This window comes from Pieris napi, chromosome 17 (genome assembly GCF_905475465.1).
Source record: "Pieris napi chromosome 17, ilPieNapi1.2, whole genome shotgun sequence".
NCBI lineage: Eukaryota > Metazoa > Arthropoda > Insecta > Lepidoptera > Pieridae > Pieris > Pieris napi.
In genome coordinates this window covers 39,283-58,344 of record NC_062250.1, presented here as the reverse complement: position 1 = coordinate 58,344, position 19,062 = coordinate 39,283, and the positions used below count along the sequence as shown (strand labels likewise).

The window sequence follows — 19,062 nt, the reverse complement described above, 5'->3', positions numbered from 1 at the left end:
GATACGCGATCTTACGGATGAAAATACACCAAAGCTCATTAATTTCAGATATTTTCATAGTATCATGTCATATGGTGTTATTTTGTGGGGTAATGCAGCTGACATTAAATCGATATTTGTAGTGCAAAAGCGGGCTATAAGAGCGATCTGTGGGTTGTCCCCACGGGAGTCAGTCCGAAGCAAGTTTACCGAATTACATAGACCGTAGATAGAGTATAGAACTAGATGAGCTTCTAAAATAACAATAATAACTAAAGAGAGAAGGCGTTAACGTGAAATACTTATGTGCGAGCGAAACAGAGTATCAGTTTTTCTGTCTCTATTTGCGTATCGGGTTTTATTTTTTAGTTTACCACCAAGGGCTCGGTGGTAAACAAGTTTTCACCGCTTACTGATAAATCTGTGAAACCCAAGTCAAACCCATATTTTAAGACTTTATCTTTATAAGAGGTGTATTTAAAGTGTAAATTGTTGCATAATTGGCTGTAAAAGCTATAGTGAACGTAAAGAACCAAACATAACCTTTCATCGGTAAGTAGCTTATTTCGTCACGACTCATAACTTTGTTCAAGAACTATTCATTCGAATATGTAATTTGGTCAATAATAAGCAATCTTCAATGAATTAAAACTGTAAATACGAAATATGTCGATCATTCGCTATCTCACATGCTGTACGCTGATGCCTGGTCTATACCATAGTCCGTCTACGCCGTGGACTCTCTGGTCACCTTTTTGCGGTTGGGTTGGATATATATAAGACCCCTATGACTAGTGCTTAGCTCTTTGTGTCTATAATTTTATTCTGTGACTCGTGCATTACTTATCATCATGTTTTGTGCCAGTTTCAAGACAGTTTCAGTCTATGCATTTAATGGAATTGGAATAGGGATGTGACATTCTGCATAAAAAAATCGATTTTTTATTAATCGATTGTTTTTTTTAACATGAACATTCGATGACTAAATAATCGATTTTTCCTCAAAAAATAATCAATTTTTTTATTAATCGATTTTTTTCTTATTTTTGAAATAATTTCAAAATAAACACCTTAAATATTTTATTTTTCATGGTTTTATTAATTAAAAATAAACAATAGAAATTATAAACACAAATTAAAGTTTTAGAATAAACAAAATTGAAATTAACCTAATCTCCTTTTGATAGATTTTAGGTGAAATTTGATAGAAGCCGAGTGATGTGCCTTTTCGGTATTTTTGGTCTCTTTTTTATTGTATGTAACCTTGTGCTGCTGAATGAATTTATTTTACTTTTAAATTATAGTGTTCAATTCAAACTTGAGTTTTTGTAAAATTAACTGGTTTTATCATCCTTTCGATGTTTTATAAAAAAACATCAATGCATCGAATAGCATCGGATCTATTCAATGTCTCGCATTGCGTTTATCGAATATACCTAATATGTAGTTCAGGGTCCGGGTTATAAAAGACCAGACATTATGTCGGGAGGTGGCAAATGAAAAATCGACTTGATTTTCAATTATAAAAACAATTGATTATTTTTAATATTAAAATCGCGTACAAAAATCAATTTTTACTTTAAAAAAAAATCGATTTTATTAGATTTTTTCCATAATCGATTATTTTTTCACATCCCTAAATTGGAATTTCGCTTTATTCTGTGATTCGTGAATTCATCACAATTTTGTGTTTAATAAAAATATTATACAATCTTTGAATAAAACTCAAATTTTTCAATCTTAACGTGATATTTCATGAGTATTTAATTAAATTAATTTAGTCTCCATTACAAAATGTTTCGCTTACCTTTTGGAGAAAGGGTTGATCCCATGGAAGAAAAACGTCAAGCAAGAGAAAATACAGTCAATAGTGTTATAAGTTTTTGTATCCTTTGTGCAGCCATTCGTATTGGTAAGAATCTTTAGAATAATAAAAAAAATTGCTATCCGTCCGTACGAATCATTAACATTTCATAATAAATATTCAGTGATACTGTTTAAGGTGGGGGCATAAACTTATTGTAAAACCCTATAATATTAAATATTGTCATTAAATGCTGTGCACACTTCTTATTGATGCACATGCATGTATCTTGTTTTCTATGTTATGTGTTCTCTGTGTTTCGTTAGTGTGCCTTTTAAAATAAAATAAAAATTAAATTTTTTGCCACTAATAAGTACAATGAGTTTTTAGGTTATGACGCGAGAGAATTTTACATTATTAACAATTTTTTTTTGCAGCACCCATTATTATCGAACAGAGTGGACTATAGTTTGACGGATGGAATGCAACACCAGGAACACTTTAAGATGATAACTAGGAAATTTAATAAAAAAGTAGTAAATTACACTGAAGTTTATTCTCATCCTGAATACATATTACTATATCATATTGATTATTTATTATTACTTAACATGGTGACACTTCACAACTTTATAATTATTCACTCCTTGGACATACATCTATATTCTATTTGCCAGAAAACAATCAGTCCCTTTATCTAATAATAAATTTTATCAATAAACAATTAATTTGAAGCATTACCGTTAACTCACTACAGCCATTTAGTATTCAAAGTAAACAATGAAATACCTATATAAAAAAATTGATTTAAGTCCTTCATATTAGACATTTTTTACAATTTTAACTAAACACGCTCGACACTGGGGAGTGGGTAAGAGCAGGCAGACGGGAGTGCAATCATACGTTCAAACGAACACTATACATTGTATACATTTGTAAAAGTATCAAAATCGAGTAAAAGGCCTAGAAAAAATTATCTCGAGATACTAACGTTTGTTACATAGTATAACCTAAACAATTGACCTATCCAAGAATGGAGCGACGCGGCTCAGGCTAACGAGGTGGCTGTTTAAACTATTGGGCTTAATAATATATTTATAGATGAGATGAAGTGATCTAGTCGTCCGGCTCGTCGTCGTCCGAGTCCTGCTGCTGCAGCCAAGTGAGCCACGCGTTCACCTGGAACAGCGCTTCGCCCTTCCCCGGGTACGCGTCCGTCACGTCTTCTCGCCAGCGCAAGAAGGCTTCCTCTTCACACACCTCCATGTTGTACAAGTACATGAACCAGCGCAGAAGCATGCCTGTCGGTCGGGAAAAATCATTATCATACACTCCAACAAAAGGTAAATCAAAAATATCTATATAAATGCGGGCCTCACCCTTGGGGTAGCGGTGCGCGTGCGCGTGAACCTGCACGGCGTAGACCGCCGCCAGCTGCAGATCGGGTCGGCGGTCGAGCAGCGCGCGCAGCAGCGGCGCATAGCCCTCCAGCAGCGCCTTCTCGCGCTCCACGGCCGCCTTGTCGCCGCCGGCCGCGTCCGCCGCGCCCGTCACTTGCTGCGCCAGCAACGCGACCAGAGCCGAAACGAAGGCGCCCGTGCCGCGCACGTTCGCCTCCACGTGCGTCTTGATCCAGCGATACAGCGCCGCCGGCGCCGGCTCGCCGGCCAGCTGCCGCGCCAGCGCCGCCTGCACCCGCAGCTGCGGGACCAGCGCGCTCAGCCCGCGCGCCTCGAGCGCCTCCACGCCGCCGCCGCCCGGGCCTCCCGCGTACGCGCACAGGTCGATTTTACTCTCGGCGTACAGCCGCGCCAACTCTTCCGCGCCGGAGGCCTCGCGCAGCGCGACGAGCACGTCCGGCAGCAGAGGATGATGGTGACCGCCCTCGCACCACGCGCCCACTTCGGCCAGCGGCACGAGGCGGGCGAGCACGGCGGCCGCTAGCAGCGCGGCCGCCCGATCGTCTCCTCCGTGAGCCACGACGAGGGCGCGCAGGGTCTCGCCGAGCGGAGCCCGCTTGACGGCGCGCACGACGCGGCACGCGGCCTGCGCGAGGCGAGGCGCGGCGGGCGCGGTGAGCGCGTGCTCCAGCGCCGCGACGATGGCGCGTCGTAGCAGCTTGTCGGGCAGAGCCAGCTCGCGCAGGCGCCTCAGGGCCTCGGGCTCCCGCTCGGGCTCCTCCTCCTCCAGCTCCGCCATCTCTCCCACCGCCTCCACGGCCAAGCGACACGCCTCCTCCTTGTTGGGGCCCTGTCGCGGTAGTAATTTAGTAAATAAATAAATTTAAAAAATAGAATTTATTTCTAATTTCTATGATCCGACTCGGAGATCAATTATTTGCTAAAAACCAATTTTTTACGTATACATATTTATAATTAGGAGAATGCACATTTGTGGCTTAAAAGCGTCACACGGGCGGCATTCGCTATCCTCGTCTAACGTCGTGGAAACCCGATACCGACAAAGGCCTCCAGGCCTCCGTCAGACCATTCTGCCCTTTTCCCTCGGCTCAATGCTATTTACGTACATATTTCTAACCAATAATAATTAAACTATTTGAACCAAGAATTAATTTTCGGTCCTGTGTCCTAATTCTACTCTTACTCGAGGCCAGAGAACCATGGAATGGTCTGCGTTCTACGCAATGTTACACCACGGCCTCATTAGAGATTTACTCTATTCCCACTGTTCTCGGTCTGTCTATATTATATTCGTCATTAATAATTAAACTAAACTGAAGTTAATGAAATGGCGTGACTTGCCTTGTCTTTTTTGGGTTTGTCCTTCTTGTCGGGTGCCGATTTAATGGTGATCGGCGGCTCCTTGAGCAGAGGCGCGGCGCTCGCGAAGGACGCCGGCACCACGCCTGCGAACGGACACGAATCGATGAGTTTCACGAGGACGAGATCGAAGAATATACCGAAGGACACTCACTGGGCTGCGACGGCGTCAAGGGCGGCGGCTGCGGTTTGTTGAGACGCGTCGAGGCCGTGAACATGAGCGAGTTCGCCGCCGGCCTCATCTGCACGTTCTCGAGGCCGCCGGGCGGCGCGGGGACGCGCGCGCGGCCTCGATCCTTGCCGCTCGCCGCGCCCTCCTTGGGAGCGCGGTGCTGCTGCTGCGAGCGCGGGAAGTATCCGGGAGCCGAACGCTGGCGGAAAGCGTCGCGGCCGAAGCCGTTGCCGAAGAGCTTGTCGGGCGACGGGCCGAGCGACGCGGGCTGCAACGACAGCCCCGCCAACACGTCGTCGAGCGGCCGCGAACGCAAGCCGCCGCGGAACAGCGAGTCGCGCTCGCGGCGCGGCGGCGGTTCGTCGTCGGCGCGGAGTTGCTGGATCGGCACGGGCCCCTCGGCGGCGGCGGCGCTGCGCGGCGTCCATCCGCTGCGGCGCAGCTCGAGAACGTCACGCAGCATGAAGCGAATACGAGGCGCCAGCTCGGGCGAAGCGGAGAGCGAAGCGATTCGCGCGAAGTACTGGTCCATCAGACCGCGCCCGCGCTCCGAGTCCAGGACGCGGCCGCACGTGCGCACGAGCTGCGCGAGACACTCGAGGTCCTCGTGGTGGTCGGCGGCGGCCCGCCGCGCCAGCAGCTTCTGGATGCATCGATGCAGAATGGATTCGGCGAGAATCTCGAGCTTGCCGAGCTCACCGATGAACTTGATGTTACCGAGCATCTTGCACTTGGCGAGGTGGCGTTTCTCCTCGTCTTCGGGCCCGAGCGCGCGGTCCTCGTAGGCGGCGAAGGCCTGCGCGCGGTTCTCGAACTCGGTGCGGCACTTGTTAAGCAGTAGGAGCTTAAAAGTGCAAGGCAGCCCGGGCGGCTCGAAGTTGGGAGCCTCCTCGCTCAGTCGTTTGCACAGTTGCGCGTACATCGACGAATATTTGGGCTCATCGAGCGCCTTCTCGAAGATGAGTAAGATCACGCCCTTCAACACTTTGTCGGAGTCCAGCTCCAGACCGAGCAGGTCATCGCTCAGCTTTTGGAACTTTTCTGGAGTCAGTTTGTTCAGGATGCCGCGCACCTGCAACGCGGAAAGCCATCGTCAGCGCCGGTCGCGGCTACCGTAAGAGTCTCCCGGTGGAGGCCAACTCGAAGGACCTACCTTGCGGAAGATGACATCGTGCTTGGCGTCGCCGTCGGACACCTCGTGGTGCCGCAGCGTGGATGGCGGGACCCAGCGCCGCCGCGGGCCGGCCGCGGGCCGCCCCACGGCGCGCAGCACGGGCCCCGGCTGCCGCGCGCTCTCCGTCTTGCGGCCGGTGCTGTCGCTCGTCTGCCGCCGCTCTGCCGTGCCGCACCCCTCCCCACGCTGGGAAAATATCTCTTTGTACTACGATAGATATTTTAACAAATAAATACTAGCCCGTGTTGTGTGTTCTGTTCTGTTTTATCTTTTTAGGCATCTGTCGTTGGGCATATTCCAAATAAATTGAAAAATACTCTAAATGTGCAAGGAAAAGGGTGTGAGTAAACATCACAAAGTATTGTAATATTCTATTTTTGCGTGTGCGGCGTGATAGATATCGAAACAAGAGTGAGCGACTGAGCGACCGAGGTCGTCGGCCGCTCACGCCTCACCTCGCCAAGGTCAAGAGCTGCGTACGTCGGTCGCTAAACTGTCACACAATGGGGTTACCACCACCACCTTACTTATTCCCTAAAACTCCTTCTTGATGTCCAACCTATTGCCAAAATTAACAAGAAATTGCATACTTTTATTGAAATTATGTGAAAGGGATTGCCAAAGTTTTATGGTTAACTTTTTATAGTTTCTTTAATTTTGAATAAAAAAGAGGGTTTTCTTTATTTTTATCTTAAAGCTATAGACAAAAACTTTAAGATTTTTCTAATCTCTCTTAAGCATTTGAAAAATATTTTACTTGACTTTCATTCCAACATCATATATTCATCTTCCAATACTGTTGTAACAGTATAATAAAAGTGGAATACTGTTTATAATATTGTGTTAATATCTATATTATTGAATTAAATTTAAATTAATAATTACAATAAACATAAAATTAAATCTGTAGCTATACTATTAGTATAAATATAATGTGATTTTTCAGCAATCTGACAATACAGGTGTATTGTGAATCTAGTTTGGTTGAATAAATTTAATTATATGAATAACAATTTAACTCTTACCAAGTCTAAATATCTTACTATTGATAGAATTAAGATTACAGTATCTATTAAAGGTAACACATTTGCATATGGTATTAAGTTAAAATGTAACAAAAATCAGGGGCTTGAGACAAAATAACTTTTCAACCGGCCACCCCACTGACGCTAAACAAATTTGTATGGCAAAAACATTAGCTCACTCATTTTCATACAAATTTGTTTGGTGTTAGTGGGTGACGACTGTTGAATAGCGATTTTGTCTCAAGCCCTAATTTAATTACTATGCCCTATGGATGTCTTATAACTAGTGCCGGACAGTTTGATTATTTCAGTAGTATAGGTATATAATCATTACCTTTCACTGTTTTATAATCTCCTATTAATCACTAGGAACTAAGATAATATATAAAACAGTGACCAAGTGACTGGCAATGAAACATGGAATACTGGCTCAAAAACAGGTCTTTTGATTTTTAAAAGATATAATATATAATTAAAATAATAAAGATTTGTTATTATTTTCATCATAGGCTATAAAGACCTAGAAAACTGTTTGATAAATACAATTTTTATTACTAATCACAAGAAAGATACAACTCAATTTTTTTTGTTTGGTTTTTTGGTTGATGGCTTCTGATTTTATTAAAAGCAGTTGTTCTTAATCTAAGGATTTCTTATTAAAAAAATATGTTTTGTTTATGCCATTAAGTAACATTGAGTAATCTAACAATTATTATTGTTTAAAATCAAGGAATTAAATAGAATCTTGGTTTTATAATTGTTAATCATTGTTAATTTATTCTTTATATCTTTATTATGACCTAGGAATGTTTTTCTTTATAATGTGGGTGTAACTGTAAAGTGGGTACATATTATACACTGAAATTGGAAAACAAGACACCTTTTTAATTTTAACAGATCTTCCTTTTTATGACAATTATTTAGTGATCTGCCATATTTATGGGGTATTTACATTTGTTATAAGCTTAAATAAAGAACATAAGTAAACATGGGAAAAAGAATTAACCATCCATTAAAGCAATAAATATCAATGTTGATTCAAGAGCATAAAACAATTTTTATAAAATAGATCGAGAATTAACATCCTTCGCAGCTTTCCCTTTAACGTTAGCGTCATTTATAGACGTTCCCACCGTGTTTCATCTTCAATCCAAAGAAGTTTTGGTTATAATTTCGTAATTTCAGGACGGCGTTATTGAGGCATCACATTAAAATAGAATATTCATTTTAATACAGTATTATTGGACATATACGTGTTGACATTCATCAACAAAATAAAAAGAAAACCTTTTTAGTTTAAGAAGAACTTTTAAAATGGCTCACAAAGGTGACGCATCGACACGAACCGATCGAATGATCTTGAGCGGTCTTCGTCCTTTATCTAAGCAATATAAAAACCATCTACCTATAACACTCCTTCAAGTGATGTTTGAGCCTGCATTATTCATTAAAATATAATTTACACAAACTTACGAGGCGATGAAGCTCAATAGTCGAAGGCACACGCACTGTAACGCACTAAAACGCGACAAGCGAACACTTGGAAACAACTTTGAAGTTTGAATGGTTATTGGTTTGAAGTCTGACTCCGAAATCCGAAAGAGAACGAATCAAGTCAATGAACTGCTGACCATAAACAGTAGACTAGCTACTAAAGTATCCTGATTATGACAACTGACAAGTATATTACAAAGACAATACTTTTGGCCTTTTACAGAATAGACATTGTTGATTATGATATGATGATATCTACATGACCTACAGTTTAAACTATAAAAAAGAGCATAAAACAGAATTGCAGTAACATAGCGATCAAAATTATATATTGGTACTTAATTACTCTAAAAGTTTAGTACACGGCTAAACAGATTGAACAAGAATAAGCACTGACTGATATTCCTCGTATTTCCGAACATTTTTCTTTTTATCGGTTGTAGTAGTTGTATTAGTTTGTATTTCACAGAGGAACATTTTATGTAATTGATACTCAGATAATCTAGATGGATCCATGATGACTTTGGTTGATAGATAGAGAGCAATTTATCAAAATCCACTTCAAAAACAAGGACCATAGATAATTTTTACCTTTGTCGCTGTGGCCGGTTTTTAATAACAAATTGGGAAATAAAAATTAGTTGTGGGCAAAAGTGGGGAAATTGAAATTGGATTAAATGATCTTGATACTGTTTAATTTTCATTAATGTCTTTAGTATTTATGAACATGAAGTATATTACTTATTTGTATAAAGAATTATGTTATACGGTTCTTAAGATAGGAAAATATGCCATGAAAAATAAATAAATCGTAAATTACTTTATGTATTAATTTATTATATATCATTGCAATCATACAAATGATTTAAAACCTCATTTAGAACTAGAAAACAATCCCAAGAACTCCACTTGCATTTTTGTTCTTCATTTTCTTTGTCATAAATATAAATCGCTCTTCCAGCATTTCAATTATTATATCTTGTTTGATGAAATCGTTTTAAATTTTCTTTTTACATGTTAACAACATTTTGTGAGAAAACTCCTTTTCTTAATAATTTTAAGATAATTGCAGATCTATTTACTTTTTTATCAGAAACTTTTTGCTTCATTACACCCCAAATCATTTCTATGTGATTCAATGTGCAATGATAAGGTGAGAGTCTTAAAACTTAATGAAAGTGCGATTATTATACTTTATCTAACACATATAGGGGCGCGCATCTTTTGTTTCACTACTTCAAGCTGTTGACATTTACGCCAAACATCATCATAATTTTTATTTGCTGTTATATCAGTGATACGATTGGCTTGTGTAGGCGGTTTGTTCCAAATCAATATCTATTTTCATATTTAATATTTGTAACAGTTTCATTACGGTTAGAATTTCCTTCCGAACTGTAGGTATAGAATTCCTTAACTTTATTCCCAATCAACTGTAAATCGAAACTGTCCAAGTTTATTTTCTTCTTCATACCTCTCCTCTTTCAACCAGGCGTGGAAAACACACCATCATTCGATGTGCCCTAGGAGAGTAGTATACTCTACGATTCTCCGTATAGTAGTAGTGACTTGACATTGCCATATGAAAATATAATTTTTTAATTTTGTTTTATACCATGAGTTCCGATTGACGGTTGACCTATACTTTAGTAAAAGGATGATCATATATCTAATCAGCCAACAGACGTCCATGGCTGGACATAGGCTGCCCTAGAGATTTCCACAAAAAGGCAATTGGTAATAATTTTACCCAATATGGGGAAATTTTTGTTACTGTAAAAACTATTGCTTTTTTGTGTGGCCAAGCTTTAGATCCATATTCCTTCTATAGATGATCTAAACTCTATAGACCGTACTTTATCTGAGAATTGACAATACGTCTAGTACTCTAGTTTATGCTCTAGTTTCAACATTGGTCTGTGATTGTAGTGTTCTGTTTTTGTGCAGTTTGAGATTTAAGTTTTAACATAATAAAATAGTAGTAATTAAAATAACAAATTGGTAGTAATAATTAAGTTTCACAACCTTGATACGGTATATGTATTTTGGATTTCATAATTTGGAAGAGATGTTGTTTCTATGTGATAAAGCACTTTGAAAGTTTTGGACTGATGTCTAATAATGTATTGATTTACAGAGTGGCTTCCTTAAAATGACATAATAATGATTAAGCTTCTATTCTATTGTAAGGGTTGAGGTATAATGTATGATAGTACTTGCGGTGCGGCTGCAAGCGGTCAGTGTGGAGCCCCACAGCACGATTGCGATGGAGTTACATCGCGGGATCCTCCCCCGGCGCCTGTTGAGCAGGACTACAGTGGTTTTGATATCGTTAAAGCGACCCAATACGGCGCCTATAATCGTGTTAAAGAGCTAGTTGAGGCTGGCTGGGACGTAAACCAGCCTGATTATGAGACTGTTACTCTTCTCCATTGGGCTGCTATCAACAACAGGTGCGCAACCACTGATTCACAATTTCACAACTTATTGAGTTGTTTAAATTATTTACATACATATATAGTTAATCTGTTGATTTTGAGTCTATGAATAAATACAAATTTTAGACAAAATTATGTTTTAAGTAGAAAATCTAAATGCAAGAAATTATACGAAATCCAAAGAAGTTTATCGAGGGTATCTATCTAATATATCCATGTATTGTTGCAATATAAAACTGTAGGGAATTACAATAATATAATATATAATATGTATGTTTTTTTTTGCAGACGAGAGATAATAGAATACCTTCTCTCAAAAGGTGCCAAGGTCGATGCTATCGGTGGGGAGCTTCAATCGACACCCTTGCAGTGGGCCACCCGACAGGGCCACCTTGAGGCGACTGTGCTATTGGTGCGCGCGGGGGCGGACCCCACCCTGCGCGACGCCGAAGGCTGTGGAAGCTTGCATTTGGCGGCGCAGTATGGCCACACAGCGGTAGTGGCGTACCTAGTGGCGCGTGGCGTCGAGCCCGATGCGCCCGACGCTGGAGGCATGACTCCTCTCATGTGGGCCGCCTGGAAGGTCACCTCGGTGGATCCCTGCCGTCTGTTGCTTTCGCTCGGCGCGTCGCCCAATCCTCAGGACCAATCCCACGGCAACACGGCTCTGCACTGGGCAATTCTAGCGAGAAACACGACGGCCATATGTACTTTAGTTCTTTACGTACGTCTAGTCTTCCGATTTGTATTTATTTTTTCTAGTTTTATGCTCTCTTTTTATACCGCTTCGATTTATACAGGGCAATGCGAGCCTGGACATACCGAACCACCGAGGCGCCACCCCGCTGAGTATGCTCCAGAGCGATCCCAAAGCGATTTGGGTCGGCAGCAAAGTTTCAGAAAGGGTTCGAGAACTGACTACCTCAAAGAGTAACTTTTTACGAAGGATAACGTACGATAGAGTGGGTATTTTCGGTGACGTCACTCGCGCTGGCCGCCGCGACTCGAGCTGAAATATCGAACTTTGCAGAAATTCCGATGGTGGTGCGTGGTGATCCTGCCTTCTCTGGCGTTCTACGTGACGGGGCTGGTGTTGGAGACCGACGTGCCGCGTCCGCTCAAGGTGCTCATCCTGGTCTCCCTCTACGCCTCGTTGCATTTCACCACCAACTCGCTCTTCGACGACGAGCTGAAGAACATATTACCGTTGAGCGTGTACATGGCGACGAAGCTGTGGTTCTACGTGACGTGGATGGTGGTGATCGCCCCGGCCGTGAGCGGCGCGGCCACCTTCGGCTTCCTGGCCAGCTCGGCGCTCCTGTGGTATACGTTCCTGCGCTCGTGGCGCTCCGACCCCGGCGTGATCGCGGCGTCGCGGGCCGACAAGCTGCGCACCATCGTGGAGCTGTCGGAGCGCGGCGGCGGCGGCGCCTTCGAGGCGGCGCGCTTCTGCTCGGCCTGCCTCGTGCGGCGGCCGCTGCGCTCCAAGCACTGCTCCGTGTGCAACCGCTGCGTGGCGCGCTTCGACCACCACTGCCCCTGGGTGGGCAACTGCATCGGCGCCGGCAACCACCGCCACTTCGTGGGCTTCCTGCTGTGCCTGCTGGCCATGTGCGGCTGGATGGTGTGGGGCGGCGTGCGATACTACCGCGCCTCGTGCGGCCCGGACCCGCTGGCCTGGCCGCAGTGCGACGCGTGGCTGGCGTGGGTGCTGCTCAACGCGCTGTTTCACCTGTTCTGGGTGTCGGTGCTGAGCGGCTGCCAGCTCTACCTGGTGGTGTGCCTCGGCATGACCACCAACGAGCAGCTCAATCGCGGACGATACCCGCACTTCCAGGCGCTGGGCGGCCGTTCGCCGTTCAGCCGCGGCCCGCTGCGCAACCTGGCCGACTTCCTGCAGTGCGGCCCCGCAGCCGCGCGCGCGCACCACCACGTGTGACTCTTCGTTTTCTTTTCTCTTGTCGCTCAGGTGCTACGGGTACATAAAATGTCTTTCCGTCGGTACAATAGCGTTAGTCCCGAACGCACTTAGCTTATCTATTTATTTTGAATGTCGGGACGGTCGGTACGAAAGATGAGTACCGCACCGCGAGCGTCATTAGATGCATTTGATCAAATAAATGATATTATTCACTGTAAATTATTCTCTTTATTTTTTACTCTCACCCGCTTGTCGCGAACGATCTCAATATGATAATGAGAACGGCCGGACCTATTTAAGGCTGTCGAGTTGATGTATTTGTCTCCGTCTCGAATAAATATAGAATAAAATAAAGTAGGTGATATTAAAAACATTGGAAATTTAAAAAGATACGATAAAAAAGCATGGGTAAACTCTCCCCTCAAATTAAATCAAAGTTTGGAATCGACAAGATGTTCAGAATATCCACAATATTCAGATAAAGGCCTATTTTGGATTTGAAACATGTCGAATAATGTCAGTTGGACATGTTTGGTTCCGTTGCGTGCTTTCAGACGCTTTTTGTTATCTTTATTAATTTCTTAATGAAGTATTTATTTTCTATTCATTGTATCAATTTCTTAAAATCATAAATTCAGTCGGAGTCCGCTAGGAATAAATAAATTCCTTTAAAAAGTTAAACTAATTCCAAAATGCTCCCAAACTATTAAATAAGAATGTTTTTTGTGTGAATTTGTAAATGTATTAAACGATAATTAATTTATTAATATACGGAATGTAAAGATACAGTCAATGTATATGTTACTGTAAAAGCTCGAACTACGGTTAATCTTAAGATTTAAGTGTAAGTCTAGTTTACCGACATGAGTAGGTAAATGTAAGTATTTCTGAAAATACGACGATTTTTTTTGAGCTTTTACCATTCGAATTCAGTATATGCTAGGTTTTACCACTGTCAGCTGGTAGATGTTGGTTTTAGGAATAAAACAATGAGTAATTCTTAATTATTTACTTTAATGAGCTATTAGACAAAACAGGTACATAGTGTTATAAAGGTATCATATAATAGTAATAAGTACAAACTAATACCAACTTACTTAAATTATTTTGAAAAAAAAAACGCATAACGTATATCTCTAAATATCTCACCTACATAAGGTACCTAAAAAAACATTTCACTTGTTACAACACGGATTGCTATTGTGGCATTAAGAATTACAAAGTAATCCTGATGACCTGCAAGTGCATTTTTTTGTTTTTCAACATTTTCCGTGCCATCAATGTAAATCCTAAGATTTACCAACGGAACTGCAGTTCGAGCTTTTACAGTAACATATATACAAGCATTTTCGTAGGTAATCCTAGAGCTAGCTAGAGCTCGATCTTAAACATCTTATTAATCTTACGGTCCCACCGACTACCTCTATTTTGACTTCTCATTGTTAAAACTCTGTTATTCTACTTAAGTTTTGTGTAAATATTAACTTATTAAACGACTTAGTTAATAAATAGTGATAGTGAGATATTTAAGTATAGTTTAAAAATAATTTGATACGTAATTTAATTTGTACGTTAGATAAACTTTATGTTTTCCTGGGATTAGCTTCACCGCTGCAGAGAGTGTCACCAAAATGCAGCTTTAGCTTAAAGAACCTACAGAGAAAGGTATGCTACAAGTCGAGTGTGTTCGATTATTTCGAGAATGTTTATACGTACAACGGTTACGTGACAATGAGCCTATACGGCCTAGTCGTCAGTTACACAAAAACGACTGTTCACAAAATATTAAAAAAGGACAAACTGAAACTTAGGAAGCCACAAGCTCTATTGTGAAGAGATCGGCCAGTGAGGCTTTTTTTTTTTTAAGGTTGACGACACGGAATATTTATTCCATATTCAAATAAAATATAATTGTTCGGGGTTGGGATAAATTATCAAGATATTTAATGGGATAATTATTTATTTTATGAGCAATGGACTAAACTAGTGGGGTGAGATGAGATAAAGAGTCGCGCCCGGTACGAGGTCTGAATGCCGACTAACTTTAGTGAATATAATAAGATATAATGGAAATGAACACACAAGCAAATCATATTGCATGGTGTCATTTACATTGCAATACCTGTACGGTTGTAAATCGTACATGTTCCCGGGGGAGGAAAAGATGAGGGTTAGTAAAATGGAGGATGAACTTAAGACTAACAAGGTGATACACAAATTTTAATATTAAATGTTTATATAGTGATTACTATATTTTATGATTAGTTGTGGGTGAGAAAATGAATTACATTTATCATATTAGCTACAAAGATTCACTTATATTTAATTCCGGAAGGGAAAGCACACGAAAGATCGGCGAGGAAGCTCGATCTTGTTTATTTACACTGACACTGGATTGACTTTTTGAATTTAAATTACTTTTGAAAACACTTTTATTATTATGATAAGAATGCCTTTTTTCCCTAACTTCACACTCACTCACAACACTTTCACTTTTCACGGGGTGTGTAACTATACTGAGCTTGACACGAACTCAGTATTAAAAGGAAAAATAATTTTAGGGATAAAACCATAGCAGAGAAAGAGATGCCGCTGAAATTCTTCGTTTTAGGCTTCTTTTCATCGACCTTGTCATGGTTTAAAGATTGATTATTATTATTTGTAGGTAGAAGGAATAACTTAACGACTGGGCGTTTAATAGAACCGTTCTTGGTTTTAAGAGTGACGACTCTCACCACCCCGTCACTTCCGGGATGTAGCTCTACCACACGCCCTAAAGCCCATTTACCGGGCGGAAGATTTTCATCTTTTATGATGACTATATCGTTCAAGTTGAGATCTTTTTGAGATCGTTTCCACTTGGATCTAATAGATAATTGTGAGAAATATTCATTCTTCCATTTGAACCGAATATTATGATAGATTTTCTGAGTTAAGTGCCATCGAGTTCTAAGATCATTTTCTTGTTTTTGTAACCATCGAGGTATTTTAAATTGCGATATATAGGATATGTCGAATTTTATTTTAGTCCATTCTAAGACTAATTTATGAGGTATCGGCTGATCCCATCCTAGATCAGACTTCCAAGTTTCTTGAAATAAAATGTTAAGTTTTGTAGTGACTGGTGCTAGCCAGCCCAAAGGATCATAAAGTTTTGAGATTTCGGACAATAATTGTTGCTTAGTAGGGGTAATATTTGGGATATAATTAATAGGATAAAAGATAAATTCGTCGGCATTGGGATTCCAACGTAGGCCTAAAGTTTTAGTTGACTCCTGGTGCTTAAAGTCGAATTCTTTCTCGGAATCGTTCATGTCTTCTAAAAGGAGAAGTAAGTTTGAACGCCATTTTCTAAGATTGAAACCTCCAGATTTAAGTAGTTTAATTAAATCGTTCTTCAGCTCTATTGCTGTTTGTGCAGAGTGAGTCCCATGCAACAGATCGTCCATGTAAAATGAGCTTTCTAACACAGCAGGTGCGATACTGGAAGGATAATTTGAACGTTCATCGATTGCAAGTCTTTTCAGGATCATCATGGCCAAGAAAGGTGCGGCCTTAGTTCCATAAGTTACAGTGGCTAGCTGAAATTCACCTAAGGGTTGGGATTGATCATCTCTCCAAATAATCTTCTGGAATTTTTGATGTTCTGAATGAAGCCAAATATTGCGAAACATCTTCTCTATGTCGGCTGTAAAACCATATTGAAATTGTCGCCATTTTAAGATTAGTGTTTGAAGGTCTTGTTGTAAATTTGGCCCCCTACACATAAGATCATTAAGGCTAAATCCACTCGAAGTTTTCGAAGAAGCATTAAAAACAACTCGCAATTTCGTAGTTGATGATTCCGCTCGTTGTACACAATGGTGCGATAAGTAGCAACCCGACTCTACGGCGGCGCGTGACACAACGGGTATCATGTGTCCGAGCTCTCTGTACTCCGATATAAATAATTTATAATCACGAGCTAAATAAGGTTTTTTAATAAGTTTATTTTCCAATTGAATAAATTGAGCGATAGACTTTGACTTCGATTCGCCCAATTTTTCCTCGAGATTTTCTTTAAAAGGTATTTTCACAACGTAACTGCCGTCGTCACGTCTTGAGGTTGTATTCTGAAAAAACTCTATACAATTTTGATCTTCCTGTGACATATTTAAGGGTTCATGAATATCTTCCACTTCCCAAAACCTTTGGATATCGTTATTAAGGATTATATTACACTGATAGGTTTTATAATTACCGGTTATTATCCATCCCAACTGCGTTTGTTGCGCAATCGGAAACCTTTCTTGAAATCTACAAATACCGTCCAAGATAATATCAGAATAAACATCAGCGCCGAATAATATATCAATAGGGCTACTTATATAAAACTCTGAATCAGCTAATTTTATATGATTAAGCTCAGGCCAATTTGGTTTTGGCAGGGTATAGCTCGGTAAGTTCCTTACAAGTTTTTTCATAATAAATACATCCGTGTTAAAGGTATAATCATTGACTATCGATAAACACTTGATAGAGATTTTGCCCTTGCAATTGTTTTCTGTATTTCCTATCCCAGAAATGTAACCATTACATTTTTGTCGAGGTATTTTTAATAATTGAGCAGCATTTTCACTGATAATTGAGATTTGTGAGCCCTGATCTAAAAGAGCTCTCATATTTTTATAAGATCCATCCGCTGCCTGTATCTTAATAATGACAGTGGCAAGTAATATTTCGGCAGGGTCACTTGGAAAAGATACTAATGTGTTAATTTCTTGTTGTTGAGGTAAATGTTTCACAACCCGGGGCACGTGTAACCTAGATCGTGAAACGTCCGGTGTCATATTATCTTTTGTAAAACATTCATGTAAAATTGTATTATGATTTTTATTACATTCCTTGCACATTAATTGCGAAAGGCATTTTTTACCTTCATGATAATGTAAACAGTTGATACAAAGGTTCAATTTTGCAATAGCATTTCTTCGTGCGATAGGCTGCATATTTAATAATTTTTGGCATAAATGTATACGATGATCGCTTGAATTACACACCGGACACAGCTTGCGTTTTTCAATAATTTTATTACTGGAATGTGTCGGTTGCGAAATAACCTGATTTGTAGAATAAGTATACTTAGGATTATTATAACTTTGTCTAAAGTTATGATTAAAATTTTTCGCAGGTGGTGATTGATTATTTAAGTTTTTTGAAGGTTTATATTGATTGAAGTTTTGATATGATACTTTTGGGGTGTGATTTTCTTGCTTCTTCCGTGAAGTTTCTAGGGTCATAAACTTAGTTTCTAAAAACTGCAAAAAATCTTGTAAAACGGGTAATTCTCTCGGCGATTTCAAAGACTGTATATATTCATTGTACGTGTCTGCGTCTAACTTGTGAGACAATATACATACAAGGAAGGGGTCCCAGGAAGAAACGTTAATTCCAAGATTTTCTATCGCATTTATACTCTCGTTTGTAACATCGTGAATGCGTTTGATATGATTATACGACTGGTATTGAATATTAGGAATATTTAAGAGATTGTTAAGGTGAGATGTAAAGATTAGGCGCTTATTATCATAGCGATGACTGAGAATATTCCAGCTAATGAGATAATTATCTGAGCTTACCTGGAGATGTTGAATCAACTTCTCAGGTTCACCCTTAACCTTACTTTTAAGAAATTGTAATTTCTGCGCATTTGAAAGAGATGGGTTACTATGAATAGTTTCCGTAAAGAGATCTTTGAAGGAGACCCATTGGTTATAGTTTCCCTCGAAGGTTGGTAACTCCATTTTAGGGGTTGTTTTCTCAATGTGTGATACCGACCACATCTTTTTATTGATATCCTTCTTAACTTTAATGTAATATTTTTCGTAATTTGTAAATTGATCTTCATATTCTCGGTTGGAACCACAAAGTTCATTGTCCAACTCCCAATGTAAGCTATCAATCGCAGTCCAACGGACTTGCAAGGTCTTTAGGATGTCTTCTAACTCCCACTTTTCCGAGATAAGGTCAAGTTCTATACTCGAGGCAGTTCTCAGAAAAGCTTTAAAATTTGTAGTTTGTTTTCTCATGAGCTCTTCTGTTTTACTCATATTAGAGTTATTTTTGAGAGATATTTCCTGAGATTCATTAGAGGTCGATGCGTTAGAGGTAGACGGGGCTTGAAACGTTGGAGGTTGTAATTCAGGGGATTTTGTAATGCTTGCCAAAGGCTTATAATTTATTAAGGTTGTCTTAATATTACCATATTTTTTCTTAATTTGCTCGTATTTATTAAA

The 19,062-nt window shown here is 40.4% G+C and overlaps 2 protein-coding genes and 1 long non-coding RNA gene across 3 annotated transcripts; 2 read left to right on the top strand and 1 right to left on the bottom strand.

Moving 5' to 3' along the window:
* Positions 1-1,097: 1,097 nt before the first annotated feature.
* Positions 1,098-2,327, top strand: LOC125057650. The gene is made up of 2 exons (XR_007118238.1): positions 1,098-1,891; positions 2,221-2,327. It is a non-coding gene; the product is annotated as an uncharacterized LOC125057650 (long non-coding RNA).
* LOC125057648 (eukaryotic translation initiation factor 4 gamma 2) lies at positions 2,321-6,095 on the bottom strand. The gene is made up of 5 exons (XM_047661426.1): positions 5,889-6,095; positions 4,718-5,807; positions 4,546-4,649; positions 3,163-4,033; positions 2,321-3,084 (listed from the first exon to the last, which is right to left on the bottom strand). The coding sequence occupies exons 2-5, from the start codon at positions 5,655-5,657 to the stop codon at positions 2,900-2,902; spliced, it is 2,100 nt and encodes a 699-aa protein (XP_047517382.1). The 5' UTR covers positions 5,658-5,807; positions 5,889-6,095; the 3' UTR covers positions 2,321-2,899.
* Positions 6,096-10,306: 4,211 nt separating this feature from the next.
* Positions 10,307-13,006, top strand: LOC125057649 (palmitoyltransferase Hip14). Its single transcript, XM_047661427.1, has 4 exons — positions 10,307-10,881; positions 11,155-11,590; positions 11,667-11,828; positions 11,897-13,006. The coding sequence occupies exons 1-4, from the start codon at positions 10,631-10,633 to the stop codon at positions 12,803-12,805; spliced, it is 1,758 nt and encodes a 585-aa protein (XP_047517383.1). The 5' UTR covers positions 10,307-10,630; the 3' UTR covers positions 12,806-13,006.
* The last annotated feature ends 6,056 nt before the right edge of the window (positions 13,007-19,062 follow it).